This window comes from Hippichthys cyanospilos, chromosome 4 (assembly GCF_059441005.1).
Source record: "Hippichthys cyanospilos isolate Australia breed blue-spotted pipefish chromosome 4, RoL_Hcya_1.0, whole genome shotgun sequence".
NCBI lineage: Eukaryota > Metazoa > Chordata > Actinopteri > Syngnathiformes > Syngnathidae > Hippichthys > Hippichthys cyanospilos.
Genome location: NC_142372.1, coordinates 8134372 through 8156559, shown reverse-complemented (window position 1 = coordinate 8156559; position 22188 = coordinate 8134372). Strand labels below are relative to the sequence as shown.

The 22188-nt window shown below is 38.6% G+C and overlaps 1 protein-coding gene and 1 long non-coding RNA gene across 6 annotated transcripts in view; one reads left to right on the top strand and one right to left on the bottom strand.

Annotated features, from left to right (window-relative positions):
• Positions 1-13012, top strand: part of celf6 (CUGBP Elav-like family member 6) — a 157504-nt gene extending 144492 nt beyond the window's left edge. For 4 of the 5 annotated variants that reach the window (XM_088413878.1, XM_088413876.1, XM_088413877.1 and 1 more), the window contains exons 11-13: positions 914-1057; positions 6261-6410; positions 12874-13012. In XM_088413878.1, the coding sequence (XP_088270004.1) occupies positions 914-1057; positions 6261-6388 (272 nt within the window). In that variant the 3' untranslated portion in view covers positions 6389-6410; positions 12874-13012. Of the gene's footprint in view, positions 1-913; positions 1058-1227; positions 1424-6260; positions 6411-12873 lie in introns of those variants that run through there. The other variant, XM_088413879.1, reaches the window with a different exon arrangement.
• The window catches only part of LOC148424461 (uncharacterized), a 66109-nt gene that overhangs the window by 9725 nt on the left and 34196 nt on the right, over positions 1-22188 (bottom strand). The window lies entirely within an intron of this gene.

Genomic DNA, 22188 nt, shown 5'->3' with positions numbered 1-22188 from the left:
GCTTGATTGTGACCAGCTGTTGAGTCACTCTTGATGAGTTTGCAAATAAAAGAAAACCACATCACCTATCTGGGAAGCAAGGAAAGAGAATTTGAGAATATTAATTCATCCTTTTCCTACGATTATTGCTCTCTTTATAGGAAATGTGATCGTGAACTTGACTCAAAAGGCTTTGGGCAGGACAGAGTGTTCAATCCTGTACTAGTCGCCAGCCAATTACAGGGTGCTTAGATACTAGTAGACAGTGTTGCCTTTGTAACCTTAAAAAAGTAATTTAATGAATTTAATGATTACTTGCTTTAAAAAGTAACATATTTTACTGATTAGTTGCTTTACAAAGTAGTTAAGTTACAAGCTACTTTGATGGTTACATTTAACAATGAAGTGTGAGGCGTGGCTCAAGATGTGGGTGGAGCCAAACGTTTGACTCCACCCATTAAATGTTTGACTCCACCTACAGTCTACAAGCTTTTTTTTTAACTGGCTGCTTTATGTGTCGTCTTGTGGTGTCACACTTATTGGTACTGCAACCATCCTTTTCATTCCTATGGTGGAGCGCATATTTTTCCCAGAACTTTTTGAACCCAATGGGGGACACACTCAGGATAAACAAGGACTCCCCCATTTAGTTTTTTTTTTCCTTTTACTGGGTGGGGTCAGATATTTGGCTCCACCTACACACCTCCAACTGTGCTTTGCATTACTCAGATACCAACAACACAATCCCAACCATACCACTACTATGTTAATTTACTTTAATCTGGATCTAAAAGAGACATAACATGTCACAACTAGCGTTTCACAAGCTTGACCCTAATGTTGATAAGGACAATAGAAAAGGGATAAATACAGTTTACTCCTTGTCTGAATGTTGACTCCTCGTCTCCTCTGTGATGTCTGCTCCACTTATCAGGGCCGGAGGGCTGCAATCTGTTTATTTATCACCTGCCCCAGGAATTCGGCGACGCCGAGCTCATGCAAATGTTCCTCCCTTTCGGCAACGTCATCTCTGCAAAAGTCTTTGTGGACAGAGCGACCAATCAGAGCAAATGCTTCGGTGAGTTCAAAATCAAGAGTGGAAGTTAATGTGGGTGGAGGAAACACGATGCGGCTGTGTTTTGGAATCTTCTCATGCCTCTTGTTGCTTTCCTGCAATTAGCATTTAACTTTTTTTTTTCCTTAATCCCCACTGTCTATCCTAATCAAGCTGCAATTAACATTTTAAAGGTGGTGTTTGAAGCCACCGAGCGGAAGGAGAGGGAGCATCCCATTATCTATCGAGCCTATCAGACAAGGTTGATAACACAGCAATGAGGAGGGAGTGAAAGATCAACACGGAGCAAAAATAAGGAATACTATAAAGTGTTATAAATGCTGTTATAAATGTTAATTTAAGTTTTAACGAACCATGCTGAGGCAATAAACACACATTTGTAAGCAATCTGAGAGAATCACGTTTGATTATGGATTTTGAACAGACTATTAATCAGATACTGGTGATTCACAAGTTGTATTTCAGAACCGGTAAATGCAAAAAGCTTCTGGATGTGGGCAATGCATATAAAGGTTAGATAGTGTCGGAACTCATTTTCATTTTAAATAAGTATTGATTGCAAAAAGGTCTGAGCTGTACTTTTGCTTCAAACGTAAGCACTAAAACCGTTAAGTGTCGTCTAGGCTTGTCCCTTGATACTAAAGACAAGGGGTGGACATATCATTTGATCATTAATTTCCTGTAACTTGTTGGTACTTCTATCCTGGCATACGGTGTTCCACAGGTATCAGTTTTGGAGCACCTGCTGTTTTCATTTAATTTGTTGCCCCTACGTTGTATTTAACAAATACGATGCATTCGGATTGTTAAGCTTTGATTTTTGTTTTTATTTATTTTTGGTCTTCTTATTTTTTAAAGTAAATGTTAATGTTCGAAAAGCATTTTACACTTTAAGAGTAAAAATAAATTTAGTTAAAAAAAAAATCCCTGTCTCGTTTTTGAATAACACTTTAGTCTTCTACATTATTGTATTTAATTTTTTATGTTGGTGGTAATATTTTATTTACTGGGTATCTGTTGTAAAGACCATTGTTTCAGACCATTAAACTACAGATTTTCACCATAAAATTAGTTTTTAAAAAATACGGAATTATCTTTCAATCTTGCAAATGTCCTCAAAAGCTAATCACTACTATCATAGCTGTTATAACATACAATAAGCGAAGCTTTCCTCTTTAAAAGCCAGTGTATCATTCAAATGTTAGCATGTGATAAAATGAGTATACATTTTTTCCCTTTGCTTTTCTAATACAATCAGCGTTCACATTCCCCTCCCGAATGCCTGCCACCCCTCATCAAAAGCATCCCACTTGGCCCCCTTTCTCTTGCCTACCCCACAGCAACCAGTTCATCAGAGTGGCGTCAGTGCAGGTGGACTACACAAGCTTAAAAAGATAATAATAGACTGGTGTGGACCTTGCTGTTGATTCAATTGGACAGCAGGACCCGGGAGAGGGCTCATGGAAGACTCCCTGCATTGGTTTTCTTTCAGCATCTCTTCGACACGCTTGTCTATGTGGCGCTCAGCAACCCCCACCCTCTAACCCCCATGTCCTTTTCAGGACAGAGGACCCCCTTCCTCACAGACGACGTGCGGTTTCAGTCTCAGTCAGTAATTAAAATAACATTAAAAAAGCAGAGTACAAAAGTGCCATGTTGTAATACTTGAGGCTACAGGCAGGTTAAGACTGAACAAAATAAGGCAGAACTGTCTAAAAAAATGTGTTTTCAAGAATAATTCTGCTTAATATGTTGATGTGGTTAATGGGAAGTGTTAACACGAGTGGCTATTATGCTCAACGGTACGCATGCCTAAGTACACATTTTAAAGTGTGGAAGAACACTGTCGGGGACTTGGCTTCCTAACTATGCCTGTTTCTGTCTGAAAGCATCTGCAATCATCATTCAAAAAAGAAAAAAAAAAGTCAGTTTTCTCAGAAAACAATCTTCTTTGCTATTTTATGCAGTAATTTCCTGCCTACACCGTCCATTGTGAGGTATGGGGGAGCTAATCAAAAATATGTTTTAAACTCAAATATTCTTTTAAAATAAAATAAACATGTTTTTTTTAAATGTTTATCATAGTTAGTTCCGGCTCAAGTGTGGGAGCATTTGAGACACATTTCCGCGTGGTTGTGTGTGTGGCTAATTCAGAGAAATAACATCCCAAAATGTCTAGGCTATTAATGGAAATCAAATCCAAGTCAAATACCCCTTCATACTTCCGACACCATTAAATCAACAGATAATTCTGCTGCATCCTTATATGCTGATTCTTTTCCGAGCTCACTTCCCAAACAAACCACCCGCATGCACCAAATCAGCCCCTAGATTGCCTTGTGAAAACAGCCAATTAAACGCTGTCCAGAAATCTTCCAGTAGCTTTAAACTTTATGCTGTCCTCTAACAACACTTTGCTCCCTTGCTCCACAACTACCTATCTGCTCTTTTTGGCATGAGGATGTAAATGTGAGGTATGGCAATTCATTAAATCCAGTGGTTGGAAGGATCACAAGTGTGCGTGTGTGTGTGTGAGTGTGTGAGCGTAGAGTGGGGGATTTGGGGGTTGGGGGGGGATCACTGCCAACTGACAGGCCCTTGCCTGCTCCGTTTGTTTAAAGGGTTTGTAAAAGCAGCAGCCTTATCTCATCCGCACTGACAAAAGCCTGCCCTCTACCCCCAAATTAAATTGGACCCGTAGCAGTGCGATGAAATCAGCTGGCAGGCGGAAAATTCGCGCCGTCAATCACAGCAGTGTCTGATAAGACCGGGCACGGAGTCCCGGTGTGGAAACCTGTGCTCTCATTGCGCTGTGACACCCAGGTGATAACTCAGTGCTGCAGGCGTTCGCATCCCGTAACCCACCCCCATCCACCCGGATCAGATCTCAGCTCAGCCCGGTGCCCTTTACTTGCCAGCACGCTTTCACGCGCGCGTTGAACATTTACGCGACAAAAACGGACTTGCAGACAACATTGTCATAACCATTCCCCTTTAACCTAATGACTGGTGACTCTGTAATGTGCATGCCATGGCAATGGTTGCTGATAATATTTACGTTGGAGAAAAAAAAAACACACTACCCACATATCGTTCCTCTTCTTTTAAAATTTGTCTGAATGTAGTAGTGAAAATGTCATTTCTTAAGAGCCAGAATTATGAAGTGAGCACCCTTTTTTTCCGTAAAACCTACACGTAGTTAGAGAAGGTGTAGGGCAATATCTTTGTGTCCTTTCCAAGCAAAATAGGATATAGGGGATCAACACAGACTAGAGTGAAGGTGTGACAAGCGAGAATAAGTCGGCATTGCTACATATTGAGTCTACTATATATAGTGAGTAAAAGTTGGCCACATTTTAAAGTTAATATATACAGTGCCTTCAAAAATGTATTGTAAATGTATTGTAAAGACAAGTTCTTATTTTATTGTATACTGAAGCCATTTCAGGTTTCTAAGACCAAACAAAAGTTCAGAATTCCATTCACTTTCCGCTCTGCTTTCAGTTTTCTCTTAAAAATGCAGTTCTACTCAACCTTGTTTTTAATGATCTACCCACTGTGAAACATGTTTTTGCCAAGTACCCCCTAACTAGCGCACATCAGTTTTGGATGAAAAAAAAATAAAAATAAAGTGCTGCGTCTGATAAATTAAACAAGAAACTTAGAGATGGTTTCTTTAGGTGCATTTTATCCAGCAATTCCAATAGAGAGATCATGTAACTTATTTTTTATTCCTCGCTCATCTGCCAAACCATTGCAGCCGTATCCGTATAAAAAATAAGATAATGATGGCGTACAAATGTTTTGCTAAGGAGCCACTAAAATGTAGCTACAAGTTTCTTAATGTTCCAAATGCTTTGCTCTTAAGTTGAAATGAAGAAAATATATTGCTCCTGTCACGTATTAACTCTTTTAGTGCCAAGCGTCATCAGAAATGGAAACTTCTAGAGGGGCAGTATATTTAGCATTTTCACCCACCTTTCAAAGCCAACAGAATATTGTGTGCTATGTCTATGTAAATATGGGTGGTATCATATGAAAGATTGACTTCCATTCCTTACTTTGAATTGCTTGTACAGTAGGTAATGTTGTATGTGTGGAAACCCAACCATCCAATGGTCACAATTATCACTACAGTGCTCAATTGGCTTATTTTAAGTAAGCATTATTCAAGGGTGTCAGCTACCCTCTATTTAAAAAAACGTGCTTGAAAAGAATGTCATTATTTATTACCATTATTACTACTACTGGTAGTAATAATGGTACTACTATACCATTATTAAAAGATGAGAATATTCGTCCATGGCACTGAGAGTTAAACTCGTTTTGCTGATCCTTGAAGAAACCCAGTTAAATTCTCATGTACCCCTTGAAATGTCAGCACATACCCTCCTTTGAGAACCAGTACTCTATTGGGTTAAGGTCCCGTGATTGACTTTACCAGTGTAGGACCTTTAGTTTTTCCCCTTGATAAAGTCCTTTTTATGTGTGCCCAATTACGTCAGGTGGCTTTTTCTATAAATGGCCTGACAAAAAGGTTTTGTAGAGTTCAAAATGGATTCTCCTGAAATCATCAGGAGTTGTGTCGTACTGAGCAGAAGAATGTCAGTAGGAGGCCTCAAACAAGCATTCACTCTTATCTTTGGCAAACATGGTCTCCAGCGAACCTAACAAGCATGTTTTTGGAATGCTGGAGGAAGCCAGAGTATCCAAAGTGCTAACTACTAGACTATCGCTGTGAAATACAATTACACTTCGAGCAAAGCCCATACCAATTATGAACCATTTTGTGGTGAAAATCAAATTAATGAACACTTGGTGAAAATGTGGTTTTAACGATCGTATGCTTCTTACAAATCTCTTTTCTATGTCATCTTTACGCGCTTCTTTGTTTGTTTTTTTTTCTTGTTCACTTTGAGTTTCTAACACTCCCTTTTGTTTGATTTTATTATCTGCCTTATTAGGCTTTGTGCGATTTTATGTAATCTTTTCTTAATTCCCAGATTTTCAATTAATGTGCTAAAAAGACAAAACAAAGAGCTATTGTCATCCCATTGTTGCGAGTTAAAAGGGGCCTCCTTTCAAACGCTGTCTCATCTCGTCTTCCTCCCATCACCCCTCTCCATCCCTGCCGATATTCCCTTTTCTTCCACTCTCTCATTCCCTTTTGTCCCCCCTCGCCCGCCCCTCTGTGTTCTTGTCTCAGGCTTTGTGAGTTTTGATAACCCGTCTAGCGCCCAAGCCGCCATCCAGGCCATGAACGGCTTTCAAATAGGCATGAAGAGGCTGAAGGTGCAGCTAAAGCGGCCAAAGGACGCCAACAGACCTTACTGACTGGTCTACAGTCCCGATCAAGGTATGGTGATTATTAAAATAAATCATGTTGAGCAACAAGCAAATCCGGGACATAAAAAAAATCTAAATCAATGCAGGTTTTTCCCCGTGCAAGACTAAATGTGTTGTGAAATTTGCCCCCTCAAAAGAATCATTCTATCTGTGGGGTTCAGAATCCCATTAGTGACTGCGGGATTTGCCAGTGTGAAATTGATGACATCATCAATACCCAACTGTGCATAATTACCTGACAACTGGAGACAGTGTTAGCGATCAATGCGAGTTGTCGAGCGGACAAATCCACAAAAGCCGACAGCCCTCTAGAGATTCGTGTTGGTGGTGGAAAGACGGCGAACAGCAACGTCGGCCGTGTACCCGTTGTTGAATTCACGTTAAAAATGCCATGACATGATTTCAGATCTCGGATCAGATCTCTAAATGTTCTAAAATTTCCAAATTGTTTACAAAATGTTTGGTAGAATTTGAAATCTGATCAGTGTGGGAGAGATTGTCATTTGATTCACAATAACACAACTTACTTGAAGATAATCACATGATTGATAACTCACCTATTATTAGCTGTTTGTTTTCTGGTATATTCTCCAAAAGAGGGGTGTTGGTATAAATAAGGAAAGCCATAGTTTGACTTAAAATTCCATATAAACAATTAGAGCATAACTGCTACATTTATAATAAACATGTTAATATATACATAAAAACTGCCTACCCACAAAACATTGCAAGATCACTGTGTTTTAAGACATAGTTCCTTTGATTAAAAAAAAAAGAGTGTTACTCAAGTATATGGTGTTGCTACCCAAAACAGCAGCACCATAATTTTATGTAGCTTGAATTTCAGGCGAATGATTTTTATTTTGTTTTAAACACCAATTTCTCTTGACATGATAAATATCTTCAATCAGCATCATTTATACACAAAAAGTAATACAGTATATGAAAATAGTTGTGCGTCCATTTAAAGAGGCCTCTTATCCTAAAGCGATCCCACATTGTAAATTGTGAATCTTGCCAGACACCGGGTAGCCTGAAAATTTCACTTCTGAACTATAATATACACTTGAACCAAAACTTTGCACCTTTCCCTTAATGGATAGTCTGTTAGACAACAGGTTCAGAATAAATTATGGAGACTTGCTTCATAATGTTGCACATTACAATTCAAAAAGTCCAAAATGGCACATACGTTGTCAAAGTTCATCACGGAACATTTGCATCATTCCCTCAATAGACACCTGGTCCGAAACTGGCTATTTTTTAATTTAAATCCATTTCAACCTTTTTCTAACTTTATTAAACATTTTTCACAAACTTCTGGAATTCCGGCCCTCCAACTCTATCTACATAATAATGAAAAAAAGATGAAAAAATATCAAACTTTAGTGTTGTTTCACTTTGGTTAAAAAAAATAAAATAAACTTTCATATGATAAACTCCAAGGCCCATTGTATTCCTCTCTGATAATTTCAGTTGGTGAAATTTTAATTTAAAAAATCAAAAGGTGTTCTCGTCTACCGGGAAGGAGCTACTCATAAATTGCACTTCTGTGCAGAAAAGATAAACTTAATGCAAAAAATAAATAAAGAAATGAAAAGAAACAGTGCAGCCCTCACTGTGTGGCCGACCTCATCGCAAACAATGCAAGGCAAATCCAATTACTGTAGACAGGAGGGTTTTTGAAATATGCATTTCTGCCTTCAGGGTTATCTGCGCGCATATACAAAAAGGGGAGGAAAAAAAAAAACATCATTTTATCCTTTTCAGACAGCAAGTTGTATGGGAATCTGTCCTCGCCGCCACAAAAAGAAGTGAGAAATGACTTTCTATGAAGGCGTGCTGATAATTATTTGTCATTTCTATTTGACATGTCAATCCAGTTGTTTCATGTTTTTGTTTACACAATCATTAGCGTGCGTAGCAATAATGACAAAAAAGTGAGTATTTTTTTCCATAAGGACCATCACACTCTGTATGTGTGTCTCCTTCTTTTCTACCAACCTGGCAATCCAATTGGCCAATTACAGTGTGGGATGTCCTTGCTCCGCTGTAGCCACGCCCATCACGGGGGCCTGACAAGTTGGTGCAGCTGTAAGTTGGCGCCATGGTGTCATATAAGTTGTGATGACATCATGTGGTGGGACTGTGACTGCGTTGCATGACGTGAGCGTTGATTAAACACGTTTATTCTGTCCACTGGCATCTTGTGGAGTACAGTGCAAATGATGAATTTTTTTGGCTGTTATCTGTTACTGTAGCTGCTGCTCTAAACTGGACTATCTCCGAAAGTGGCCTTCATGAATCTGTATATGCTGCTCAATTGTGTGCCCTTGTGATGCTTTGACTTTCTTCTGTGGGGTTCTTGTATATGGAGGAACCTCCAAAGTGGAGCTCAATTTGTTTCCTTATGATGGTTGACTGACATTTTTCCCATGAGAAATCAGGTCAAGTGAATTAAACCATCCTAACTTGGCCCAAAACATTTATTTCATGTAAAAAGTAGCATTTTAATAGAAAAAAAATGTAAATGGTACATAAATGGTACATTAATGTGACATTTGATTCATTGTCAGGCATTTATTGCAAATGGCATTTATCATTATAAACCCTGGTACTAAAAAAAACAAAAAAATATACTGAGAAACGTTAGAAACTCATGTTTTTGAGCCTCACAATTTTTGCATGTGCATACTTGTGCGACTTCGCGGGGTGTTCAACATTGGAGGTTCCACTGTATTTTTTGATGTTTCTCGAAATCACTATTTCCTCACGTTCACGGTATTTCCTCAAGCGGGCTTTTATTTGTGTTTTTATATGAAAGTCTTTGCAAAAAGGACCTTTTTCCAAACGCAATCAACAGCTGTTTAGCGGCGAGATGGGTTGACGCCGAGATGACCCCGCCGTGTTTGCGCGGCCAATTAAATCTCACCGAGAGCGCGGGCAAATGTTGACACTCCACTTCTCGGTGGATTTCCATCTGCGCCGGCCTCAGTTGTGCAAGATTGTTTTGTTTGCCCAACACCAGAATCACTTCTCATTTATTTATTTATGAGGCTGCAAACCGATTACACTGTGGCATCAGAGCAGCTAGTGGCAACGCCTAGCCGCATTAGCCCCAAAAATATCCCAGCGGTGAAGCCTTACTGAATGGCTCCTGTTGGTGACGGGCTGAACCCATAATGTAAAGGGTTTTTTTTTCTTTCTTTCTTTTGCTGGGTTGAATTGTTGTTTGCGCCAAAAAAGGTCCTTTTCTTTGAAAGTTTCCAGTCTGACCAGGTCAAACCTTGATAAGGCTGAGTCAATTTCAGTGAGAGTGTGTTCTCTCAAAGGCAGGTGACTCTGCCCTTCCCTTTGTCTAGCCAGATGCACCCGTGGGACTGTCTGCACCGTGTCGGAAGGGTCACCGCAGGCGCCTTTGTGGCTCTAAGTACACCTCTTAAAGTTCTTGGAACCTTTTATAGAGGTGTCCACAAAATGTGGAAATAGAAATTGGAATAGCCATTTCAGGTGGCGGCCATTTTGCAACTTGCTGTCAATTGAAAATGACATCAGTTGCTCCTTAGGTAACGACCAATCACGTCTTAGCTAGTGAACATCACGTGACCAAAGTCAGAAAACACCTGAGCTGGAGGTGACATCGTATCTGCTCAGGTGATGTATAGGACAGTACCTGAGAGGATATGATGTCTTTTTCAGTTGGCAGCAAGTGGCAAAATGGCGGCCTCTTGAGATGGATAAAAACGTGGGATTTTGCTGTTTAATTTTTTTGGGCCACAAATGCAGCAGAACTCTATTTTTGTTTCATTCCATGCTAAATCACCCAGTGGGTTTTACCAAGTCGATTTTAATTTTCATTAAACCTGTTGTACGAGTTAAGAATTATAGAGCAACACTAAATCTACAATTTTAGGTCAATCGCTTTTGTGAGTCATGGCTGACCTCCTCTGAACCCTTATCTGAGGAACTACTGGGTCTATCTTCACAAATGATTTATTGTTAGCAAGGGATTTACAAAAGGATTCCAATTCTGAGATGCATATAAACAGCTACATTTTCCTACTTAATTCAAATTCCAAAAACACAATGCTATTGGGTCATCACTGGTGTGTTTAACGAAGCCAATATTGATTTTCATGAAATCTGTTGTACCTGTGGATAGTGTTGCTGGATAATAAATAAAAAATTAAAGGTCAACCCAAGCAAAAAAAAAAAAAAAAAAAATCTAAAATTTTGTGAAAATGTACACGGCTGTTAACATGGTTAACTCTTAAGAATTGAATGTTCTAAATGTCATTCTTTTTTTTTCAAACAATAAAAGTAGACATATATTGGAAGTGGAGTATGTGACCTGATTATTTTACAGACCCAAGGACATATTACTTGTAGTATGTGTACATTATGATACATATAGCTTATGAATGTTTGAGACTATGGATACCTTGGCAACTTATTGCACCCCCCCCAAAAATAATCTAACCTATTTATTTTAGAGAACATGTGAAGATATTTGTCATAAAAAATGCTGTCAAAGTCAAAGCCAAAAAAAAAAAAAAAAAAAAACCAAGCAAAAAAACATGAGAACTTCAATTACCTTCTGACGCAATTTTGATGCATAACTGAATATAAATTTGGAATTGTCTGCCTTTTGGATCAATAAACTTCCAAGGTGTACAAACAGCAAGGTTTTCAAGTTGTTAGGATAGAAAACAAAATAAAACTCCATTAAAGCCATTGATCTTGTGCTCCGGTAGACGTACGGCTCGAGTCAGTTGTTGCCTCTGAACCAGAATCCATAATCAGAACCGTTGGGCGTTTGTATGCCGCTAATGGCTGGCCTCGATTTGACTAACATCTAAAAAGCAGATCTATTATGGAACGATAACAAGCTCATTTTACAGGAGGCGGACGGTAGAACAAAGAGTGTCTGGCGGCGGGTTCGCATCGGCGAGTCGCGGCCTTTCATGTTCGCTCTTTCGAAGAGCAATTTGCTGTGATATCGCAGCCTTTCTTCACCCACATCATAGCTTCCAACATATTAGAGATAAACTAGATCTTTTATGTCCAAATCTCCAGCGCATGGATGCATTTATCTGTAATGTGTCAACACAAAGGCAGAGCTGTGTCTCATGGGTTGCCTCTTATTCGGTTGCTGTCATTTTCTGAAATGTTTTGTAACTAGTTCTAGCCGACGAATAGTCAAAACACCCAGAACCTGAATCAACCTTTATGATCTTGAGCAGTCTGATTGAGCGTTTCTCAAAACTTAGGTCGGGTTCTAAGTACTTGAGCATAGAATAGATGATTTAGATGAAAAATGCCACGTATCCATCTATAACGTCAAATGTTCGCTTTTGTGTCATGCAGCCAGAGCTTATCGCAGCTAATTTCGGACAAGATACTCTTGAAGTAAAAAATTACCATATCGAATTAGGTAAATGTGATTTCTTTCCAAATGATTTAGCTTTGACACAAGACAACATCAGTAAATAACAAGTTCCATTAATTTTGGATAATAACGATATTTTGATCAAATGGATATAGTACAAATGAATCTTTTAGCTTTGGGCCATGCAGTTTTTAAATGTAAGATAGCCCAAAAAAGCTTATTATGACATTGTGAGATATTCATGAGCATTGTTTAAACATTGTGAGGTATTTTGTCCAATCCTTTGATCTGAAGCGGTAGTGTTGAAAGAGACTAGGGAGCCGAAATTTCACCCAGATGGTGAAAACATTTCAGAGTTCAACATGTATAGAGACCATGCAATATGGTGATTTTGCACTTTTGATTGATTGATTGATTGATTGCACAAGGGTTAACCTGGGCATCCAGTTATTACAAGCGAAGACTAATGTATTAATGTTTTGAATTATTACAGGAATGAATCAACACATTTTTAAACATCAAGTTGTATTGTATTTTATTGTAGATGTCAATCAAATACAAGGGAAATTATGAATAGATAATTTTATAAATATATTTAATATGGAGAAGCTCTTTCTTAGAATTTTCTGATCCCCTGTTAGAAATAGCACAGATATAATATTGTTCAGTTTAGTGCAATAGTCATTGTGCCATTCTTTTGACAGGTAAACAACATCTCTGCTGACTCTGTTCTTGATCAATGTATCCATTCTTAGCCCTATCTCAAAATGGCCGAGGTGGATTTTGCCGCTTAATTTATATGCCACAGATGCAATATTAACCAGAATGTTGTGTTAGGACTAGTGGGAGCACACTGAACAATCTTATTGTATTATTTTTTTTTACTTTCCCTTTCAAGCACCTTTGATTGTATCACAGATTAGATATGAGAGGTTAAAATAATCTACGCACCACTTTGGGTTCACTTATTCTTGGATCTGATTGACACACATGAGTAATCTCCCCCTCCATCTGTGTGTCATGTTGTTGACTATGAGTGTCAATCAATCTGTGTGATAAATTCCTTGCTCTCTGTGTGTCGCAGGATGAAGGGCCCACAACACCTTATTCCTACAAGTGCAGTCAAAGTACAAAGACTCCTTGCTCTGCTACATATCATGACGGACAGGTGGTCCCTTGATCCTGCTGGAATCCCACTGGAAGATTGGGTGACTGAGCGAAGGATCCCAATTTCTTTTTATTTATTTATCTTTTCATTTTTTTTGGCGGGGGGGGGGGGGGGGGATGCCTTTTTTGTTTTATTAATCCCAGTTTCTGTATATTTATTTATTTTTTGCTTTGTCATCCGTTGGAGGCAAATTTCTTGCAAAGACCAACTTTTTTGCTGCTCTTTTTTAGACATGATGGGTTGGAAAGAAGAAGAAGAAGAAAAAAAAAAACACATTTATAGACTCATTATGCTCAAAGCATGCATTCCATCACGATATACGCATACAAACAAAATGCTAAAGCTAATGAAAATAACTGAAAAAAAAACGTTGTACATAAGTGCAAATGCCAATTTCAGTACTGAAGCAACCATACACACACACACACACACACTCACACAGACGTACACACACCAGCCTGCTGCCATTTTGGTTTTTGTGCCTACACAGACGTTGTGTGCTCTGTGACAGGGCCGAGCACTGGATGGATGATGACCACAAAGAAGAGGAAGAATCCAGGATAATTTACATGCATCATTCCTTAGGAAATAGGGACCAAAGGACTAAAAAAAAAAGGAAAAAAAAGAAAAAAAAAGAAAAAAAACGCTTTTTAAAAGAATATAAATATATAAATATATAAATATATATTTAAAAAAACACTCATACCTTGTAGCTACAAGTATTAGTCTTAGTCAAAAAAAATCATTAAATCAATATCCAGTGGCCTACTGTAATAAAAGAAAATGGACTTTACGTATTGAAAAAAAAAATGGAATTGTAGCGTAGGGGCTGATTTTTGTTTGCTCTGGATGCTAATCTGGCACCACATTGTATCATAGTGAAGTAGGTTGAAAAAAAAGTAGATTTGATCATTTTTCCTGTTGTTAAAAAAAAAAAAAATACTTGAAGTTGCAATGATAAAGGACAAGAACAAACGAACAATGGACGGTGCTGTCTCCACCGCTGGATATTGCGCTCATCAAGACGTCCAAGGCACCACAAAAGGAGAGACTGTTTCCCAGAAAAAGGGCAAAGACTATACTCGTGCCTGCACTGGACAGAGTGCAGACACTCAAGGCTTCTCCTTAGCCTTTACGTTCAAGCGACAATCCACTGTAAAAGACCAAGCATCACGGACCCTCGGGGCGTCTTCGATTTCTTTTTTTCCTCGACCTTTTGTATTGCGCAACGTGGAGAGCAAAGTGGTACAGTGAAGTGCGGCAAATACAAGGATTTTTAGGGAACAGAAAAGCTAGTGAAACTGCCAGAAGAATGGTACTTAAAGTCATGTTTCCACCAAGTGGCGTAGTTCAGTTTGGTTCCGTAAACCCACACGAGGTTTTGATTGTCATCCATTCATTTTCTAATGTTATCTCATTGTGTCCACCTGAATTTTGGCAAAAGGCTGTGTATAGACTTGGTTGCTCGACAATCACGGGGCAGGGCAACAACCTGTCACACTCGCATTCATTTCTAATAGTGAGCAGACCCAACCGACCAAAGGGAGTGATCAATCAGTTTTGGAATGCCCTAGGAAATCAAATGCACAAGGAAAAGAGCAAGACCATATTATCCATATCCTTTTGGCGATGAGAATGCCAGTATAGTCCACCAGTCTATGGCATATACTGTACATTTCCTTTGCTGTTTTGTATAAACAACATGAACGCCAATAACACTGGGGAACTATTTTTTTGATGAGTCTTGTCAGACAGATTTTCACAAAATGTTAGGTGTGGAAACAAGATGGAATAATGAAATATTTGAAAAACTTTAAAAAACATAAAAAACAGCATAAAACAAAATAGAGCTTTCAATGGTATGCCCATGGTTACAAGAGCAAGAGAAAAGCCAGAAGTAATTTTCTGTGTATGAGACACCAAAGAAAGTCACCCACAAAGCTATTTTAAGAAAGACTAAATGTTTGGATATAAAATTCCAATCATTACCTTGGCAAAATTATGATGAAAAGTCCTTGAAAAAAGATGCAAAAAATGAATTTCTCCGGAAATGACACAGATATTGTCGTACCAGGTCATCTTTGCACCAAAGGTCCGTCTCATCTAGACTCTGAAGATGGTGTTGAGCAAACAAAAGAAAAAACAATCCAACAATAAGATAAAATAGAAGTAAAGCCACAATGTTCCAGCTAGCAAGGCACTCTAGCAAAGACATTGTTTCCGTTTGCCTGTGCTGCTCGCCCGTAATTCATAGCGTAATTTAAAATCAATTAGATACTATGTTAATGTGTTTTAGAATTTCAAAAAATGCCTATTGTGTTAAAAATATGCCGTCCTGGAAACGGTGTTTCATAATATATTAAAACTGGTAAAAATGTTGTGTCATAAACTTTGTCTGCCTCGACGCAGCATTGAGTTTGAAGCGCCTTTATACTAGTTTTTTTTCCATTTGTAATCACCTCTCACTAAAGTCTTACAACAGCTAAACAGTGGAATTTTGCTTAAGTGAAGAACGTTTTGGAATCAGCATTCCAATTTTAACTTTATCTGTTTAAAAATCTAAATCAACAGACATTTTCAATTGTTCCCCAGTGTAATCGTGCTTCCTTGGATGTATCAGAAACACAACAGTATTACGAGGATGAATAGAAATCAATTCCAGACAGGTTGATAAAATCTTGATACTTGCTTCTCCCACTGCCGACTGTTAAAGGAATACTCGGTCACTTTGTAAAAATGCACACAAACGCAATAATATTGTGCATTTGCAGGGTTATGCGTAACAAGCCTATATTTGGTTGCTTTGTTACGACTCCGATCCGACAAACTTGCTGCGCGAGATCGAAAGAGAACACAAAAGAAAAATATGCGTCTTGCTCCGTCTTACACAAGCGTATCAAAGTTATCACAGTGGCACCCCTAGGAAAAATATTCAAAAGGGACAGGCTACCATGGAAACGATAACAAGCATACCAAACTGAACAGAAGCATGTCGCTAGGTGGAAACACGACTTCAAGAAATAGAATTTGTATAATTGTGTTTGACATCCCCTCAAAAAAAAAAAAAAAACAACTACTGTTATCATATGAACAACTACCTATAGATGTAAGACATAAGACCAACACAATTACACTATATCATGTACATTCCACTGTGAACATGTTCCTTGACCTATTTTGTTGGTAACGATCCATGTCGATTCCAAAAATGATGAGGACACAGTATTTGATAAAATGATTCCCCAACAATTTGCTGGGTTGGAACGTTTGCAACGATCCCATCCCTACAATACTGGATGGCAGGCAGTAAGAAGAACGGAGTTGGGGAGGGGAGCTAAACATCCTTCAAAGTCAAGCTTCCAGGATGAAGCCCAAAAACTATAAAAATAGAAGGTGTAAGCAAGCTCCTGGTGACAAGCACCATATATCTGTGCTGCTTGTTTCCAAAAAAAAAAAAAAAGGGAATAGGATTAAAGGGCTCCAACAGCCTGTTAGCTTGGTCCAAACGCTTTGAGTATCGAATCCCATTTTCTCTCAAGAGAAAACAACTAAACCAGATTTATAGCAAATAACTGACAAAAGAAGTGTGGCAGATTTGCAGATTCATTGTGATAAAGCACAAGTTGCCAAGTTAGTGTCAAAACCCCGTCCTTCAGTTTGGCTATCATTGAAATCAACGTCTGTTCACACACCTGTTTCATTACCCCTTGTCCTTTCTCGCCAAAAATTGCACTGTATTAACCAGCTTTTATCCAGCAACAGTTTCAAAAGATGAATCACTGGGACCAAATGGCGAGGGAGGGGCGGAAACTTCCTTGGATGATAGAGGAAAGATTAGCCAAAATGATGTTTGTGCCTACTCCCACATTGGCGAGTTCGTTGACAACTGACTTGGCATTTGCAACACTGCCGAAATATCCCCAAAGAAAAGATAGCAGATGTGTCCTACAGAATGTTTTCGAGTTGTGGCTCAAACCGATTTATGTTGTCTATTCACGTTTTACCAATATCCCAGCAAAGGATTGAGAATCTGGGACCAAAGTTCAGTGGGCAAATATAACTGTATAACTTGTCATTACAACGTGATTAGAAAGTAGGTAGACGGCAATGTAATCACTAAATACAATTCTGAATCCGAAAACCTTTGCGGTTTCGCATTTTCGGGTATTTATGAAACTGTCATGTCACAAAATCCATTGTGAATAGGGATTTCATGGCTTTTTCACAGTGTGTTAGCACCCTCTGTTGGCAAAGGTTTGTAGCATTTGGCGGCTCCTATGTGTCAAATTGTTTTCCTCCTTGAATTTAAAAACGTTGATCACAATTTAATATTCCATGTCGTGCAAGGGCAATTATGCAGTATCGTTATGGTGTAGCCTGATTGTAATTATACAGCACTTCCGGTATCCCTAGCGGTGGATAGTAAATACACCTGACATGCCTCAAGTTTCGGCAGGTTTGGAATCACTCTAACTACGTAATTAAAACCGAATTTTTAAATCAAATTATGGTTGATAACTTCGTAGAAATCACACGTAGGCAATATAAAACATTCTAACAATGAAGTATACATTTTAATCAACCTGATTAAATCTTTTAACATCATCTTTTAGCATATACAAATCATTGTTTTCATACTATGGAGATTCAATGATATGTTTTGTTTAACCTTGCCTGGAGTAGTTCAGGGTTAACACAATTTAATGAGGCACATCTTTGTTCAAATTCAAAAATATTAAGCAAACATTGACTTTCCACAGAAATATTGTCTCAAAAACAAATAGTATTAGGTCATACCTTTACTATAATAGCTATCTAACAGTTTTGTCCCCAAAAAATATCGACAGAGCATACATAGCATCTATAAAGCTGATGTATATGACTGATGAGTTTAAGAAGAAAAAGGGAAGAGTTTTCAACATTGATGCAGAAAGACTAAGAAGAACCAAACAAACAAAAGACATCTAATTGATACCTTGTACGCTCCGCAGTTGAAATAATAAATATCGCTAAATACGATGTGAGAAAATATGTTACTATTGCTATCCTCCCTTTTGTCTCTTTTGTTATCAGGCGCATTCACAAAGTCAGTCAAAACAAAGCAGTGTTCTGCAGAAAGCTTCTTGTTCATGAGAGGCAGAACTAATTGATGTCAAATTTAATGTTCCATAAGCAATGAAATTTCCTGCGCTCGCCTCGGCCTCACGTTGCAGCGCGCACTTTAAGCGGATAACGAAAGCTCGCGCAACTACCCTCGCAGGTTCGCTAGCAGATACCATTCTATAGTTCCCAGTGGCAGGTTACGCACCCAGGTGAGCCGACACCCACGCGGGCTTATCGTGCTGCTGACTAACCGGTGCTGAATTTACAACAAGTAATATCCTACAGCAAGGCTAAATTAAAACGGCAGGTAGGCAGATGGAAACTTTCAACAAAGAGTGTCGGTATTACTTTTGCCCCCTCGAGGAAAAGCAGTTTGAAGTGATGGGTAGTAAAACGAGTAAAGTGCCATGTAGAATTTCTTTTTTGTTTTTTTTTTTTAGATCGAAAACTATATTACCTACTTGTACGGTGATATAACATACATTGAGTCCGAGTTACGGATGACAAAAGACAAAAGATGTGTCCACATTTACACAGGTATTTTTCCAACATTTGAAAACAAAAACAAACAGGATACAGCATTAATTTCAGAACTTCAACTAGAATTATTTTCAGTCATAATCAAGACAAGGCAACAAGTGGTGCTAAAACATAGGGTCATTTTACCTATTACCTATTAAAAGACTGAAGAAAGGCCTTCCCTTAAAAAGGACAACACTGTTTGCAAAATCGAGTAATCGTTGTAGACGTATAATGAGGTGGAAATAAAATATGCAGCAGTATGATATACAATACCAGTCGAAACTTAGGGAACACCTTGGGATTCAAATGGTTTCAAATACATTAAGACAGGGGTGTCCATACTCGGTTTTCAAGGATCAGTATTCTGGATCATTTGAATCATACGTGCTGGGGAAAGAAACATGGAAGTTCCATGGAGTTCCAATACAGGTGGACTGTAACATTCAAACAGGGAATACACACATATAGCTTTGTTAGCTGTATTTGATTGGCTATTGCCCCAATTTGGCCCCACAAGTGTACAGCAGTGGGAAAATGTTTAAGGTATTTATTGAACTAGACTATTAATGTCCCGCTGCGGATAGCGAGCATGTCCGAACCATTGTGATGAAGGATTGCCCCGCGAGAATAATGTCCTCTTTCTAAACCTGACCGATGCATCAAATAAGCTATTGTTTCATTTTTACCTGAAACCGATATGTAATGGGCTTGTGAATGCCTGTCGATAAAGATTAACCACAAAATAGGTAAACACGTAGTCCAATAAGTCCAAATGCAGTTGGACTGTAACTGTAAACAGAAAAAGAGACCTATAGCTTTGTTAGCTGCATTTGGTTGGCCATTGCCCCAATTTGGCCCAAAGTGAACTGCACTGGCAAAATGTTCAAGGTATTTGGTGCAGGATAATCACTAAAAACACAAAAAATCTCACAAAAACCTCACCGCTAATCTTCACTGAAATGTGGTCAAACCTGCAGTTTTAATCGAAAACTCACTTTTTTTATTATTAAAAATAAGGACTAATACCTGTGGTCATGTGGACAGTTTTGTGTATTGTATAAATATCTCTCGGTTGTAAGTGCACCTGTACTCTTTGAGATACTCTTCAACCAATGTCAGGATGGGCATGTCAAACCGTCTCCAACATTCACCCAAAATAGCAAATTATCAAGGAAAGGAAGTGCAATGTAATTGAATGAAAGTGTAGAGATAATTAAAGTAACCTGTTGGACAGCACAGAAGAAATTAATGTCTCCCATTTCAGAGCTGCTTGGCAACAGGGCTTTTGTGTCATCTCCATTGCAGTTGGGACAGCAAGACTGTTGTAGAGATAGGATTTTAGAGATGGAAATAGACACTGGGCGGTGGTAATGGTGAGCGGGGGTGGGGGCGGCTGAAACCTGAAAACTCCACAAAATCACTCCTGATACTCAGGACATCAGGCGCGATGATGTCAAGATTAGTGGAGAGGTTCAGAACCTGGCCTTATCCTGAGATTGCATCCCGTCATTGGGATGGAGTGCTAACAGGCCGATGAAATATCCAATTCCTATCAGCCATTCACGATAGTAAACAAACAGATTACAGCGTGGTCTAATCCAATAATGCACAGAAGTCGCTCGGGATGTACGATCATGTTTTACTCGGAACAATAATGACCAATTTTTGTGTTCTTTCTTTATGTAAATAGCCTATAAAATACAAAATTAGAGAGATTGTACAGTAGTGTGCTCGGAGAAGCTCCACTCTCTAGTACAATGATGTCACTTGATATACCACAGCAGTGCTGGAGTCTGTGAGTCATTTTTCAGGCCCTCATATCAATTTGTTTTGCTCCTCTAAGCACTCTGAGCAGCAAAGACAAATAATATCTTTAAGGATCAATATTCCTTCTATCAGAATAAGCAAAGGTCGGTTCCACCAAGCGGGTCCTGTTCACCAAAGTTCAACTAATTGAATATTTGGGGAACCGTTACAAATGGACTACACCGCTTGGTGGAAGTGGTGGAAAATGAAACCAGAACTCCAGATCATGTTCTCATTCTGCTTTGAAACATTAAAAAGCAGTAACGGACCTAAGATAAGTGGCAATTGGGAAAAGGGGGATAAAGAAGTGACCAATTCATGAATAAATCTCCTTCCATTACTCTTGACCACACTGCTGCTACATCTCTCTTGTACATACAATATAGCTTATTTTTTAATTTCGTTCAGCCTCTTTTATAGGCTACATACAATATCCCATGTTGAAAAGGAAAAATGATCAATAAATAATATATTTGAGTCAAATAAAGAGAAGGAAACTATGTAATAATTTTAACAACAAAAAAAAAGAATAGATACTACTTTTATTTGATGTACAGTGCTTCACAAGGATTTTATACTCATGTTGGAAAATTGGTGATTTCTCCAATGTTTTCCTAAGCTGGGATGGACTCATTATCATGGAATTTATTATGATACTTTTTATTTAACTATTATTATTTATATTTTTCAAGCTGCATATGTAAAAAAAAAGATACAAAAAAATAAAAAATGTAAAAAAAAAAAAAAGACAAAAAAAATTAAGAAATTCCGCATGCTGACAGCTCTTGGATCAATAATAAAGTGGACTAAATGCACTTATGGTACTGGTCATGTGGAATTGAGGAGAAAATCCAACGCACTCTTGCCTTTGTCACTTTTGGGGACCCTGCAGACTTGTCAGGCAACATTTTGGACGATGAAAAAAGCTAAATGCTAACCATTTTTGGACATCAGTTAAGGAAGGCCATTTTTGTCTCCAACAAAGTGGTCTTCAGTCACAAAGGGGGTCCCCACAAGGCAACAAAGTCAAGAAAACCCACCAACATTATCACCTTCTAAACCTATGCTGTAACCTTGTATTTAAGCTCTGGATGAATTCTCTTTGATTTTGTTTCATTTCTTAAGGGCTGGCGGTCTGTCACGTCTCTGGACTTCATCTGTGTTTACGTTCTTGTTTTCTCATATTTTGCTGCGAGGGTTTTGCCTCCCGACCGCAGTCCACTGGAGATGTTGATTTGCCAATGTGATGAGGGAATTCTGCCTTAAACCAAGCCTATTCCCTCATTCTCGCGGTACTACCTGTGAACACTGCTTGGACACCCTGTATTGTAAAAATAGGGAGATACCAAATCCCAAGAGTTGAAAAAAAAAATCAAGAAAACTGCTGTTTGATTTACCTCATGCCCATTCATTGCATGAACGAGAACGTCTCCATCGCCATTGGTTGCAAGGACCAAAATGTAAAACTCTGACTGAGCGGTTTGCGCCAACTGAGAATCCAATCAGAGCCTTCAGAGGAGTCCCACTGAGTCACGAGAAATTTTTGCCTCATGGATTTTTATATCACGAGTCATTCCCAGCTTTGCCGTCTAATCCTATTCATTCGTTTTCATGTATTTATTCAAATTAGCAATGAATGGAACGGTCTTATTCAGCGGCTCGAACCAACTGAGATAGCATTTTTTGATTTATTTTTGAAACAGAGATGTAATTTGAATTCATGTTGGCTCGGGTCCGATCCCCCTGGTTTTGGAGTGATATCCTCCTCCCCATAGTGCTCCCGAACGCTGTAGTTCTCTA